Source organism: Epinephelus fuscoguttatus, linkage group LG3, assembly GCF_011397635.1.
Source record: "Epinephelus fuscoguttatus linkage group LG3, E.fuscoguttatus.final_Chr_v1".
Classification (NCBI taxonomy): domain Eukaryota; kingdom Metazoa; phylum Chordata; class Actinopteri; order Perciformes; family Serranidae; genus Epinephelus; species Epinephelus fuscoguttatus.
Window position 1 is genome coordinate 40,630,639 of NC_064754.1, and position 15,955 is coordinate 40,646,593.

Here is a 15,955-nt window from a genome sequence, read left to right on the forward strand (position 1 = left end):
TCTGAGGTATTAACATTCACAAGAATTAGTATTGACATTAGTAGTTCAATAATGCCCTCAAAGCACACTAAGCATTTGCTTCTGATACTGAAGAACTGTCCTGCATAATTGCTTTGTTGCACCTTCAAAATACATGGTATTTTTTCTGCTAAACATATTTTCTAAGATTTAAAAAAACAGGTGGTCAAAATGTGCAATCACAGTGGTTCCCTTAACATTATAGGTGCCGTAGTTATCTTGGAATGGCAGCTGTGATGCAGAACTGATTTAAGAAGTCTGGGAAAAAATGACAGCGGAGAAAAGAAAGAGCATGACTGAGCGGATGAGGGTGAAAAGACCAAAGGAGGAGAGACAGGTGCTATCAGAGGTATAATGAGGAGGAAAGAGTGTAAAGGGTCAGTGGTTTAGAGAGAGGGCATAGGGCCGCTGTGTCTTTTTGATGATTCAGCTGGGAGAGCACACAGATACATCATCATTAGATACCTGTACACACACACACACACACACACACACACACACTTGTCTCCCTCATAACTGTGTCTAGAAGATGAATAGCCATAGCAGGATCCACCAGAGACCTGAACAAAATATGCGTTTTTTTTCGTTTGTATCAGTGTGTGTACTTGTGTGTGCGTATTTTATGATCGAGGACTCGCAGCTCACCGATGTTGGGGTGCTTCAGTAAACGACAAATCCTCGCCTCCCTCTCCAGCTTTTGATGATCTAAAAGAAAAACAGGAGACACAAACACAGAGAGAAACAGAGACGGGTTATTTTTAATGCTCTTCATTATTCCCTGCTATGATTGGCTTTCTGAATCGCCCAACATGAAGTTGGCTGCAAGTTAGTTTGAGTCAGTGGAGAACACAGCACAGTGTTTGGGCATCGTTTTCAGCGTCAGTATGCGTTTGTGTACTTGACATCCACACTTTTGTATGCATATGTGTGTGTGTGTGTGTGTGTGTGTGTGTGCTGGCTTTGTGTCAGCTCTGCTCTTTTCCTTATCACAACTGAAATGCTTGACAAAAATAATGTGACCTGATATGTGCTTGGTTATGTGCCACAAACAGGGAGGCAACAGTGGACAACAAACAGAGTGAGCAGCCACAGTGGATTTACATTGACCTCCGGTGTCAGGCTCAATATGAGCTCCTGCAATGTGCCTGCAGGTTCCTTCTGCTGCCCCGAGGACAAAACAAACCTGCATGGATACAAATGAAATTTAATTTTATGTCACTTAAGGTCAAACCCAAATTTAAATGTAAAGATCAGTAGTTTTTCTTGCTCTTAACATATCTTCTTCATTTAATGCACACTGGGATTGTGTAAGCAGTACAATGAAGTACTACACAAAACTTTTCAAATGTTTTAAACAAATTTCTTTTTAGTTTTTAATTACATTTTGCTTGGAATCCCCAGTAAAATATAAAAATAATAATACTGAATTAGCGGTGAGCCCTACGTGACACAATACAGTTTTTTCAATCATCAGACATGTCTTAATATAATTTGCAAATAGTTACGTTTACGTTGAGAATAAATGAGTTTTTAAAAATAATCATCATAACTGCATTTTTGTGTCCATCACATGATGAAGTGCCTTGATTGGTCAGGTGTTTAATTCAGTGGATTAGCCAAAAACAGACCACACAACCAAGTTATTGATTTTCTGGATAATTTGGGGCAGCACACAAAAAGCTATAAAGACACCTGACATACAGGCAGACTGCTGTGTCACCTCAAGTGCCTGTGTCTCCGTCAAAAAGTTGCACTTAAGCATATCGTAAAGACTACAGCCAACAGCCAGCTAACACATACAGTCTGCACCTGCAAGAGAGGAAATATCAGACGGCAGTGGTAGAAGATTACTGAATATGCCAAAAAGCCACTGACAATGGCTGACTAGTGTCAACGGTGTGGGACACACTTCAAAAACTAGGGCGGCAGACACTCACTAAGGCCCAACACTGTCCGACAGCCAGCCTGGTGTATCATGGCTCTAAGTTCAATATTCACACTCTTTTAGCTCCATTTTTGGACTCTACCAACTTCTGAAGGAAATCTAAAGAATATCTTTGTATGTCTTTATCAACCTGAACACAGCATAAGGGATTGGTAGTGAGCATTGTGGACCTATTTCAGCAGTTGACATTTGACTTAAATACTGTTTTTATGCTATACTGCTTGCATGCCTGCCAACAGGAAAACCATCAAATTCCGCAAGCTGAACAACGTCTCAATCATCAACATCGAGATACAGAAAGAATGACAGGTATCAGGGCTACTGTACTCCTTCCATGTGACCACAAACAGGCTGGTCACATGGCGGCCCTCAGAGAGAATCTTATATCTCTCCTCTGTGAGACCACACTGATCTTATCTGACTTTGTGAAACAAGAAGTGACTCTCAAATTTCCCTGTCAAAAGACACCAAAGTCCAGTAACTCTGATTTGAAACAACTGAGTAAGAGCAGCAGTCGTTATAATGAGTGTTGCAGCACGGCGTTGAGGCGACCCATTTCAGCTTTGCCTCGGGACACAGAGCAAGAGCAAGAGAGAGAGAGAGAGAAAGTGAGGGAGAGGGAGAGGAGCAGCGGGTTAAACTTTTTTTTTTTCTCCAAATAAAATAGGACGCCTATTTTTCACTCTCATCCGTGTCTCCTTCCTCTGCTCTTCTTGATGCTATGGAAACTGTGGACTCAGTGCAGCTCAGAGGCAAGGCCAACAAAGGAACACCAGGCAGCTTGTTCCCGTTATAGATACAAGTATCTCTTTGTTTGTGTCGATGTAGTGCATATATAGGAAGCGACATGCAGACGCACAGACAAACTTAGGGCCGCAGTATACTTTAAACAAAGTGGAACTTGGCGTGCTTTCAAATGTTCAGTAAAAAAAAAATGCAAGTAGAGTACAGTATGTTCACTGTGACTGAAAGACTGTTCTTCCACACCAGAGGGTGGAGTTTATCAGTCGCAGTGAAAGAGATGAAGCCAGAATAAAATCCCAACAGTGAAATGCAAAACAAATACGTGGTGAGCTGTGGCTGCACAACAGTTAAAGTTAAAAATACAGGAGGAAGAGCTTGATTTTAAACCTGCCCTAGTACAGTTAGCTACCAAAAAATGTTCACACTGAATTGATAACTTAAAAATCAAACAATTCTCCATCCCTCCATCCAGATATAAAGGGAAACACATCAAATTAAAAATAAATAAAACCTGATTTCTTCCCTTAAAATGTAAGTAAATCATTTTGTTTTTCTTTATAGGTGTTTTGGCATCTGCACATAAAACTCAGCAGTGATCAGGCTCAGCTGTGTTATGACGCATTGCTACAAATGAGAAGCCATCTACTTAAAGGGTAACTTTGGTATTTTTCAAACCTGGACCCTATCTTCCCATGTTTTTGTGTCTAAGCAACCAATCAACAGCAACAAGTAATTTCAGAAGTATTAAGCGAGACCACTGCAGCCAGCAGCAGCGAAACAGGATGCAATGTAATCCCTGCGGGCCACTGAGCAATTACATCCAGTAATCCAAAAGTGCATATTTTTGCCACTGACAGGTTATCATCAGATTATCATTTTAAGTGTTTGTCAGCATTACACCATTTAAAGAAACATTCATTTTGTCATTGTAAAACACACTTCATTCAAAGTCGACAGAAGCAAACTAAAGCTCACAAAAGCTGTCTTGGTTCAGCTTTACACAATTCCAGCAATTACCTACTCTGGCTTGGTTGAAGAAAAACCTCTTGATTCACCCAGCTGTACATGAAAATATGTCAGCTCTATACACATTAAATTTCTGTTTATTTAAATGGAGTCTGGTGTCTTCGGTGACATCGATTTCAGGATTGTTTCTGGTTAAACAAGAAGGATCTTACTCTTTAACGAAAGGGCGATCTCTGTAGGGATCCTGTCAATAAGTTCTTAGACACTTACAATGACAATCTGAGCCTGTCAGTGGTAAAAACAAGCACTTTAAATGGGCGTAAATCCGCAGTGCTCAAATGCCCACGTGGATTGAGCCTGTTTCGCCGCTGCTCGCTGCAGTGCTCTTGCTCAATACTGGACCAGTTTTAGAAAAATGCTGTTCCCATTGGTCATTTAGACACAAAGACATTGGAAAATGGATCCAGGTTGAAATATACTGTAAGAGACCCTTTAAGTTAGGGGAGGTAGGCAAAAGGTGGAGCCAAATTAATCACATGGTGTAAACCACCTTCACAGGTGGTGAAAAAGACTGTGAGAAAACTTGTGACAAGGGGCCTGCAAACGCTGAAAAAAACAGACCTCAGTGCTGCTATTTCATGTGGTCACACGGCATCATATTGCCTGTGAGAACTCGCCAATTTCGATTTTGTTTAGAGTACACTGCCAGCTTTAAAGACACACACAACAGCAAAGAGGAAGACCGGCATCCTGACAGGCAGAGCCAGAAACAAGGGCAGCTCAGCCATTATTTCATGATTAGCAGGACCCTTTGAGCAAGGTCACTAATCTCTCCATCTCTGCCTCAGTCTTGAATGACACATAATCTCTTTGGCTCTCGCGCAGTCTAACACACAAACTGACTGTCCTTTGCTGAGTTAAAAGATTAATTCTATTAACCCTGTTTATTTTTAGCAGTTTTTAAATGTAATTTTAACATTTTTGCTTTTGGTTATATGTCAATCCATTTTTTAGGTCTGACAGCTTGAAATTGAGCAGCATTGTTGAAGTACATGCTTTGTTCTCTTTTTCCTTATGTATACTATCATTTATACACAGTGTTTGTCATAGATAGTAGTGTACATAATATATGCTTTTTTTTTTCGAAAGAAACCACTGTTTTTATCTAAACAATCAGATGCCCTGTGTTCATTTAAAACATCCTCACTGGCTTATATAATAGCTCCATTTCATAATTCATTATGACAACATTCTACAGTAGACATATAACTAGAAAGCATACAGAACTCTGCTGAAGTTAAACTGGTTCACATTTTTAGCCTGCAGCCCGCCTCCTACGCACTGTAAAATATATCTGGCATCCCACACAAATACATCACCACGCACCAAAAAATAAATAAATACTTTTTTTTTTTTTTTTGTCCTTCAGTGATGTATTTAAAGGTGTGGACAACGTTTAAGTCTTCCAGAGGGGTGCATTTGTGTTCGGATGTAGTTTTAAGAACGCGATGTTTCGCCGCCAACTCAGAGCTTCCACATACAGAAATTGACCATAAAAACAAAAAATTCTTGAGAGATGCAATTTTGAGAATTACCTGGCAAGTAGTCCATTTATAACACATTTTGATCATCAACATCAATTTCCTTTTGCTAGAACCCTTTAATATTACACACATTAGTCACTGACAAATTTCTGTTAATTTGCACATTTCAAGTTAAATAAAATTTTAGTATCCTCTTCGGAAATACATTTGTGCTGTTTTAGGCCTACAGAAGGAAGACCAAATCACTTTTGAAAAAGTTCATACTTCAGACTGTCTGTGCTGGAACACCAGTGTTCACTCTCTGAGAACGCTCTGTTTAGAGCGCCTGTTTCATCAAGTTCCCCTCCTGAAATAGCCCAGTCTGCTCTGATTGGTCAACATCTGCAGGCCCGTATCCGTATCTCTGCGTCTCTGCAATCAGAAAATGATTGTAACCGAGAATAGCAACACTATCATGAAAACTCACCAATAAAAGCTTCTAAACACCACTAGGAATGTTCCAGCAGGCATATGATCCGAAATCAGGGAGCAATTGACAACATCAGCAATCAAGATTACAAGTTTCCCTGACGTTAGCATGTAGCTACGTGCACATTAGTGGTGTTGTAGCAGCTGGGGTGTATATGAAACAGAGAATAGTGGCACTTTTTATTGTGGAAAAACAACAGGTAAAAACTTCTAAATACAACCAGACAAGTTTCAGCAGGAATATGTTTAGAACTTGGGAAGAAATTGAAAACATCAGCAGCCAAGATTACATTTCCCTGACGTTAGCATGTTGCTACATGTATTTTAATGGACTTTAACAGGGAATAGCATCAGTTTTTATTGTGAAAAATCACCAATAAAAGCTGGTAAACACAACCAGAATCTGATCCGCAGTTCCAGTATACGTTTCCCTGATGTTAGCATGATGTTAGCAGTATAGGCTACATAATGTAAACACTTGCAATAGCGTGTCTGGAGCAGATGACCATATAAAGAAAACCAGCACACTATGATGTCATACTGCAGCCAGAGTAAAATAAACTGATGGAAACAGAGTGTTCAAAACAGAAGGAAACCTGAAGTTTTTGTTCACAGGATTCACCTCTATAAATTAACCTCATTATTGGAAACTTTGGCCACATTTTATATGAACATCCTCCACTGTAACACTAAATGTAAGACCCAAAATAGAGAAAAGCATAACAGGTCCCCTCTAATACTTCATGACAAAATAGTTTCTCTTTGAAGCAGTTAAAATACCACTGCAAACACAGCTTTAAAGGTACAAACAAAGGTAGTCATGTTAGGTTAGTTGTATTTTTCTCTGTGCTGTAACTTACTGTACACTCTAAATGTCATATAACACCCTCGCTCCCTCTCTCCATCATTTTCCACCTCCACTTTTCTTTCACTCTCTCTCTCTGCTCTCTCCCTCCTCCACAGGTAGTCCACCTCCCAGCCGGCTGGACATCTGTTGTCTAGCAACTCCTGCACCAATCAGAGCGTCAGGCCTCTTCTCTCCTCTGCAGTGAAACCAGCCTTGCATGCAAATGGCCGACATCGGGAGTTCACACACAACTATCAAACTATAGACGGGAAAGCACAAGTTACTAATTCAAGAGCACTTTATAAAAGACATGTAATTTGAACACATCTCTGGAACATCATACCATTTAACCCATAACACACAGAGCATAGGCAACATCGTGGGCAGGCATTAGCTTGAATAGGGAACTTTGCAGATCCTGAATTGCATCAGTTAAGTGCAGAGATGCTTCTGCAGTGTAGAAGTCTAAAAGAAGATTGAATGCTTCTGTTTATGCATGACATTAGTAACTTTTCATTGTAGAGCTCTGCAAGATCATACCGTTACTGTGGAAGACAGGAAGCTACTGATAGCTCTGCAAAAAAATGTGACTCTGGCTGTAATATTAATGTATAAAAATACAACTATGCTGTAGAACTTATCAATTCTAGTGTGCTAGCTTTGTTAGAGACTTACAGTCAAACAGCACGAGACACTGGCTTAAATTAATAAGATGGCACAAACATCATGTGAATAACTTTGTGAATGTTTTAATGCAGTTTAGTTCAGGTTTGCTCAGGTTTTAGCAGTATTGCCTCATCACAAGAAGGGTGCTGGGTTTGTCCCGGTTCTTTCTGTGTGGAATTTGCAAGTTTCCCCTGTGCAAACTTCAAAGATATACAAGTCAACTGGCTGACAGCACAAAAGTGCCCATCTGTGTGAGTAGAGGTTTGATTGTCTGTATGTTAGCCTGTCAGAGCATTTTTATTTTTTAATGGAATAGAAAATCACATTTTCCACCTTCCCCTGAACCAACTTCTGCTGCAGTCGACTCTGAAATCTGCCTCACTCTCAAAACGTCTCAGACTGACAACAATGAGTTCTGACTGGCTGACAAAAATGCTTTACAATACTTTAATGTACCTGTATGTGTGTGTGTGTGTGTGTGTGTGTGTGTGTGTGTGTGCGCGCAGGCTTGAGCCCCACTGCCACAGCCACTGGTGAGAGGCTTTCTGCTTACATAGTTATAACTGACAGCAGCATTTCTGCATAATGTGAAGCCAGTGTAATTGTGCAGACAAATGTGGAGCCACCCCAGTCAGCTGTTATCATTCAGGCCTGATCTCAGCGGTGTGTCTGAATGTCTGTGTGTATGTTACTCTGTCTAACAGTAAATGACTGTTGATATAAGACCATGATGATTGGTGGTTGAGACGTAATCTACAATATACAGAGTTGCTTCCTTGTGGGTGAAGACATAATTTTTTTTTTTTCCTTCAGCCAGACTCGTTTTCTTTCACTTTTTTGATGAAGTGAAACATGTTGGAAGTTGGGTTTTCATTGTTAATCTGCAAGAAATATATTTCTTTGTGCCATAAAGCAATGCAACAGATGCACTGTGAAATCTACCTTGAAGAAACACTGTGTGATGCAGTGCCGTAGCCACAAGCAGTGGCGCCCCCCAGGATTTTTTTATAGGGGTGGCCAGATGGGGCAGCCAAAATCTTGGAGTGGCACATCAAAAAAATTAAAAGTATATTAAATTATTAAACAATGATTTGGCAGCCCCCTCTGCAGTAACACCGGGGACCCCCTAGGGGTCGTGGACCCCATTGTTCCAGGCCTTAGGCTCCCAGGCTCAAACTGTTTTAGTCATGTTATTGCTTGTTTACAGTAATCACAAAATTGCTTAAAAAGTTTCTCTTGTGATTAAATATTGACATAGTTTAGATAATGATGCAAATTTAAAGGATAATGTGAATCAACATAAAGCTCTGATTTGAGCTTGAGTGAAGGAAGCAGTGCAGGGACGCCGGTGTGCTGTGTGTCTGTCAGCTGCTTTGCTGTCTGTGGGACACTGACCTCTTGCATTTGTCACGCCATAAACCATCTTGTCTAAAACAATCTATTTCTTGGCATTACTATTTAAAGTATGTGGCCTCTGTCCTGCCCAGATTAGGATTTCACACTCTGTACCATATTTAGGATGGTCCAGTTGTCATTCAGGTCCATGTTGGTTAGTCAACAGCAAGCCTCACAAGTGGAGCTTCCTATGTGTTTTTTTGTTTCTTTTCTTTTCTCCATCTACAATTTTGTGACTGAATTGAACAACTTGACAGTGACGGTCATGTATTACTAAAAATTAACTAAGACTCGACAGAGTTGATTTCCTATGGGAGTTACTGGAAGTCTTTCAATCTTTTTATGGTACAGTTTCATAGAAATATTATTGCATAAGTAACCAAGTCACTAACTCCCAAAAAAGATACACAGTATATGATTTTATATGCTGTCATTTTCTGATGTCATAAAGCACTTATCAGAAAAGAAAGATGTTATGATGCTGCCTGCTTTATGCAGAAAGAGGAAAATGAATGATAAAAAGGAAACATTCAACTCCTTTACGAAAGTACATTTGTTTAAGGAACAATGAGAATTACAGATATTACTATTTCTAAAAACTATGATGAAGAGGGCAGTGTGGGGAAGTGGTCCTTTCTGCAAAATGAAACCAAAAAAGTTAAGGACAAATATGTATTAATAAAACCGCAGGCATCTTGGTGATTCACATGACAATGTCATCTCATTTTATATGTTTTTTTTACACATTTGTTTCTTTCTTCTTTGTTTTTCTTTGACTTGATCATCCCTCCATCCTGGCTTTTCCTGCTGTAAAACCTTTCTTTTGACTTGTACGTGGCTCTAGATAGAGCCATTTGCGTTTTTGTATCAGCAGCCACCATCACAAGCCCCTCCGCAACAGGCAGCATTGTAAAAACACAGATTTTTTTTACATGAAACTCCTTTATTTAGTATTTTTACCAGATTAAATCATCTGGTCCATTTGTCTTGAAAAGGAAGAGACCTCAGCGTATAATTCGGCTCCTGGTAAAAACCTCCTGAATGTCTGCATCTTAAGTTATCAGTGAAAAAAGATGAATACACATACCATGCGCTGGGTGAGCGGCCAGTCTGCGACATGCTAAAGAGCATAAGATTTGTAATGTGAAACTGCATTATTCAGTGTTCATAAAGGTTTAAATCACCGGGTCTGTTTGTTTTAGAGAGGAAGAGACCTCTGTTCTGGACTTCTAATCTGTTCGGATGGTTGAAATCTGCCATCATTATCACTAGTTGCCACTAAATCTCCCTAAATCTTACACACTGCTCCTTTAACCCTGAAAACACAAGTATTCCAGATTCAGGGACCTGTTTGCTTGAAGAGTTCTCTTACATTTCACAGTGTTGTGTTCAAAAGATTCTGATAAATTGTCCTTACTCTGATCATTGCCATCACCAATCCAAAATTTCCAAACCAGACCCCACCAAGCCCTCACCTCCATCTCCCTCTCTGTCTCTCTCCACTGCTGCTTGTTTCTCTTTCAGTCAGTTTCTGATGTGTCGCGTCTGCAACCGCACTGCAGCAGAGCGTACTGCTCTGTGTGTATGTGTGTGTTTTCTTTGCCTTTTGTAGTTTGACATCCTGTAAGTAATACTAATACTACCAGATTGAGGGACAGACAGGAAAGACATAGGCAGATATACAGTATAAGGGGAGGGGAAAAGAAGCATTAGACAGGGACAGAGATGGAGACAGAACAAACACCTGACAGAGTAAGGCAGTCAAACACACAAAAGACGAGACAGACAAAGAGGTGAACATATGTGGCTCTGGATGGAGTGTGACTCAATTAAAACATCCTGTCCTTGGTTTGTATTTTCACACTGCTTGACAAAGTTATGTTGGTCATCTGATGTCTGGCCTCTTGTATCAATCAGACCCATGTAATATTGTCGAGTGCTTCACTGAAGATTTACTCACACACACATTAGGAAAGGAACAATATGTTTTGGTTTTTTGGTCCCCTACTGAAATCAACTGTTTGCAAATATTTCTGATAACTAATATAACTACTGGCTCAAATTTATGGATAAATATATCATTTGGATTATGTATCACGATTTAATATAACTTTTTTTTTTTTTTTTAATGTCTTCACTGTTGACTTTGCTGCTAAACAGTAGGTTGTTTTTGTGGCTTGTAATAGCAGTGTGACCTGTGTTTCACATAGCAACAATTCCATTCATTTTATTTGTTATGTTAAATCATAAATATGATTTCAGTAAAATAAATAACAGGAGGCACATTGTCTACACTGTGGTTGGTTGCTTAGTTACAAAAAGAAATGTGAAGCAAATACAACAATATATTAGAGTGGTAGCAAGAGCATTATCCATCATTGGAGGAAGCCAAAGGCAATGGCAAAGGAGTACCCAGACAAGAATCGCTAAAGGTATGTAGACCTAGCCATAATGCTTTGGCTTGACACATTGTTACTGATAAGACCCAATCGGGAAGCGTACTTAAGTGTCTGCGTTACTGTCTCCCAAATCTCTGTTTTCACCCATTCAAACTAAAATGCAACCCTTAGACTTTTCAAACTGATACAGGGTCAGCAACAGTTACAATGGCCTCCATTTTAGTGGTTCCAAAATACCAGAGAAATGGTGATGCTTGGTGTAAAAGTGGCAATAATTATGCATTTTAAAATTAAAACATATTAGTGTCGATGTAGCCTTGGTCCCTTCTCCCTCTTGCTTGTACATGCACTGTAAGCTACTATTGTAGGAACGTTAAACGTTGTTGTAATGAAAAAAGAAATAATACTTAACTAACCCAGCACCTACATGTCAAACAGAAAAAGGGCAACTCCGTGTCACTCTTCATCCTCTCCTTCAGTGCTAACTAGCGAAAGTGAAAGTAAAAGCCAACCTCTGATTCACTCTGGTTTTGGAAAGAGCTTTGTCCCCTTGCCAAATTTGTGGTTTCTCAGCTAGCAGAGGCATGACCTGCCCTTCTCTATCTCCATGATTGACAAGTACTTGTTGACTTGGCTGGGTTGGCAGGGTCAGGCTTTTGCTATCCTAAGACATACAAATTTGTGTCCGCTTGCCATTTCACCTCACTATATTTCCATTTTTCAGCACTGTATGCAGTTTTCATAGCTTACTTTTGAATGCATGATGCTACTACCTGGTTGCTACTTTTATTTATAAAGTCCTGACCTTACCTGCATGCTGTGATTAGCTGGGGGCTACACGTCCAGGTAGGGAAAGGTCTCTGCAGATAAATACACCAGTGCACACTTCTAGTGGGTCATAAGTCATGATTGAGAGGAATTATTTTGTAAGTCTATACATCTATTTTAGGAAAATGCCGCATAGTATACCTTTAATACAAATAATTTTGCCAACAATGCTCATTTTGTTTTGTGTGTCATTTGCTGCTTAAAACTGGCTTCTATTCACATATTTAAAAAGTTGATTAAGCTGAATTATGTGGCCCCTCCTCAACTGCAATAGAGAATTTTGCAAATATCCTAAAAATTACATTTATATACAACTAATTTGCAACAGTAAATGTAGTCTAAAGGATTGCATTTTCTATCAACATGAGAAAATGTTTATGCATGTGGGAAGTTGCAAAAATACTCATACAGAACGAAGAAGTTTGAAAACATCCTCTGGGAAATTGTGATGGGCATAATTCAGTTAATCCATTTAAACAATCAATAAGTTAATCAATAATGAACATAAACCTTACTTAAAGTCCTAACCCTAATGCACACACTCATATCGACCCGCCACATGTACCACAACAGAGTGCTGGAACTGTCCTGCTCCAGTTTAATTAAGAGTTTTAATTAAAAAGAGGGGTGAATGTAACATCCTCTACGGACAGCGGCTAAGTAGTCCTTCTGCATACGGTTCCATTCTACCCCCCGCAGAACCCGCGGGTCTAATGAAACCATTCAGGACGCTGAGACACCGTCACCCTCCGCTGGTTCCCAATAGAGGAAGAATTATGAGACTGATAACTCCCTTGCTTTCTCTTCTGAGGAGAAACAAAAGGTGGCTGGTGTCAGAGATAAAACTGCCCCCAGAGTATTGCCAGGAGCCTCAGAACGTACACTAATGTCTGCCTTTATCTTATCCAGTGTAATGCAGCTGCGTGCACATTAGACTAATATGCAGAAGTGGTTTATTCTGACGATGGTGGTTTGGACACATCATGACAAGGAGAGACACAAATTCACATTTACAGTCAAATATATTGATACAAAAAGCTACAGATTTAAATGCACCACTGTACAGAGAGTTCTTATATCATGACACTGGCTACATCACTAATGTAAGAAGTATGTGGTGCTTCTAAAGAAGAGTGACAGTAATAAAAGCATGGTAGTTGTCTGAAATTGTTCCTTTACTTGAAGGTCCAGGGATATACTGACAGAAATTGACATGTTTTCTTTGGTGTATTATCACCTGAAAGTAAGTTCACGTCTACATAAAGAGCGGGTTCTCATCTACGCCATGTTGCACCACCATGTTTCTAAAGATACCCAGAACTGACAAAGCAAACGATGGTTCTACGCAGGGCCAGATCTGTTTGTTTTGGAGAGGAAGAGACCTCTGCGGATAATTTGGGGAGGGGGGGACTTTTGTTTTGAGACATCTCCATTACCAGGGCCCCCAAATCTCCCCCTTCATATGTGTCCCCCCGAGAGCTGAAACCAAACCCACACCCTTTCTTAAGAGCACACCACTGTTGCTCTCAATACTTGAATATGCATATGAAATCCACATTTTCTGCATCCATCGGAGTGAAATTCTTACTGCATTTATCCAGAGTGCTTTCAAACAGTGGATGCCTGAACTTTCCATCCAGCTTTTATTTTACGTAAAGATAGGGGAAAGCAAATGCGCTAATGTAATGACAGCAAGATGTGTTGCAGCCACATGGCATTCCACACCTATGCTGCTCCTGCTTGTCAGAAAAAAACTTTATCTCTCCCTTTCCTGCTTTTGATTTTGAGCTGCAAGATCCTTGGAACATTTGTGCAAAATGGGACTTGTGAAGCAGTACTGACAACAAAATATGATATTTACAAGTAATGTTTTAGAAATGGAAAGTTGTTTTCCAACTTTGTGGCAGCATTGCTATATCTATTTATCTATCTCCATCTGTTTGAATTATAAATGAAACAGAAATGCATGGGGAATTGTTATTGACTGTTTTAATGTGGAATTCACTTTAATGCCTCCCTAAGTGCTTTTATTCCAGTCTTGATATGGCTCTGCTGGAAAAATAATAATGAGGTCATCATTATCTGTGGCCTCCGTCTATCAATGTGTTTTCTATCACTGTTTCTTGGTTCATAGCACTTGAGAAGGGAGAGATCAGACCAAAGCATACACTGCCAGAGAATGTGTGAGGAAGGAAGAAGAGGGGGGAGGGCAGAGAGGAGACAATCGTTAGGGGGGAAAGGGTAAATCAAACAGATAAAAAAAAACAGAGGTTGAAAAGGACACAGGCAGAGAGAGATAGAAGGGAAAAGACAGGAGGAGATGCAGCACTCTGTAATTAACAACACCCTCGCTCTCTACAGAGTCCATTACCCTTGTTAGTCATACTGTAGGTTCTTTCCCGGGCTGAACGATCAATCGTTTTTATATCGAAATCTTGACATTTTAAAAATGCAAGAGCTGCAATTTTGATTACAGCTTACATTATTAACAAAGTTTTAAGAGGTGAACCTTTTATCTGGTGAGTGCTGACTTTGGAAGCTGAAACTGTCACCAGAAATGTATACAGCTATAACTAATTAGCTGCAGAAACTCTAGGCTGTTGTCTGGTTAATGTGCTCTGTATCTACTGTATCTACTACCATAGTTGGTTTTGCCAAGAAAGAAACACCACCAATGTCATTTTGACATTAGAGTCCACTGTCTTCGCACTGTTGAAACCGACAAAGAGAAGGATGACATCTAGCACCATTTTCAGATGGTTACTGCAGATACCAGCAAGCTAGGTACCTATCAAGTGCAAAGGTTGTGAGAAAGAATCTCTATGTTAAATCTTTGAGCACTTAATAACATTAGGTGCTTTAAAACTGGATGAACTTTTTCATAGTCCTTAGACCCTCACACCCCGTACCTTAAGAATTTGGAACAATCATGGTTCTTGGAACCCTGTTTTGAGAGACTGTAAAAATAATGGACGTAGCTACCGTGACTACACCCATTGGTTGGTGGACCCCTGTTTTGAGGTCAAATTTGGCATTTGGGCCATCGAAATCTTAATTTTTTTGAAGCCAGAAGTGACCACTTTAACATGGGGGTCTACTGACTCACTTCTGGAGCCAACCTCAAGTGGTCATTAGGCCCGTTTCCACCGCAGGAACCACCCCCGAAGGACAGAACTTTTACAGGGGCTAAACAAGTCCCTGCCTCGGGGTAGGTACTCAGAACAGCCCCGAAAGACTCCTGGCTGGGGCTTGGGGATTACTTGGTGCTGACTGGATATACTCAAGGAGGGATGTGACGACAACAGAAAGCAACAAAATAGCCGGCATTTTTAAAACTCAGCAGACGAGGGTTAGCTTGGTCATATAGCTTCCGCCGCCACGTAAAAAAAAACTCACTAAATGGCCCGTGAAAAAAATATTACTTCCAGTGGATATCTTAGTTACAACATGATTGAGCTAGCAAAGCAGTTTTGTGTTGCTATGTGTGGTATTTATTCAGTTTTGGGAAATCACGATGTCTAGAAAGCATCAGCTGACAGGGACAGCTAACAGCAGCAGCAAAGCTAACATCAGGACGTCATCTGTTAAAAGCCTCCCGTTGTCGGATACGACATGAAACTACTCCAGTTAGCTCAATCATGTTGTAACTAAGACATCCGCTGGAAAAAATATTTTTTCCACGGGCCATTTAGTGAGTTATTACCATAAGTTATTACAGACACCGCTATCGGCTAACGGCGTCCCTACGTCGCCCCGGTCAAAATGGCCACGCAACGATTACGTCACATCCAGACGTCGCCCGTAACTTTACAGGAACCTTCCTCGTACTCCGCTCTCTCAGTGGAGACACGGCAGTTGAGAGGGCCAAGCGAGAAGACATTCCTGCCCCCCAAATAGTACCAAGAACTTCTTCAGTGGAAACGGGCCTATTCAAAGAACTGCAGTTTTTGGCACTGTCATGTTGGCTTCATTTTTCAGGCGCAGAGGTTGCTGTTTGGTTCTATCCCAGCAAAAGAGGGACCATGAGTGATGTAAGTGTATGGTGGTTTGTCCAGATGTAAGTGTACATTGATTGATCGAACAAAGCAACAGCCATTTTTAACTGTGTAAGTAACAAACAACACAAAACACAAAC

The 15,955-nt window shown here is 40.3% G+C and overlaps 1 protein-coding gene across 12 annotated transcripts in view; it reads right to left on the reverse strand.

Moving 5' to 3' along the window:
• The window catches only part of camk2d2 (calcium/calmodulin-dependent protein kinase (CaM kinase) II delta 2), a 52,378-nt gene that overhangs the window by 26,714 nt on the left and 9,709 nt on the right, over positions 1-15,955 (reverse strand). For all 12 annotated transcript variants that reach the window (XM_049572703.1, XM_049572700.1, XM_049572696.1 and 9 more), the window contains exon 3: positions 664-723. In XM_049572703.1, coding sequence (XP_049428660.1) covers positions 664-723 — 60 coding nt within the window. The remainder of the gene's footprint in view (positions 1-663; positions 724-15,955) is intronic.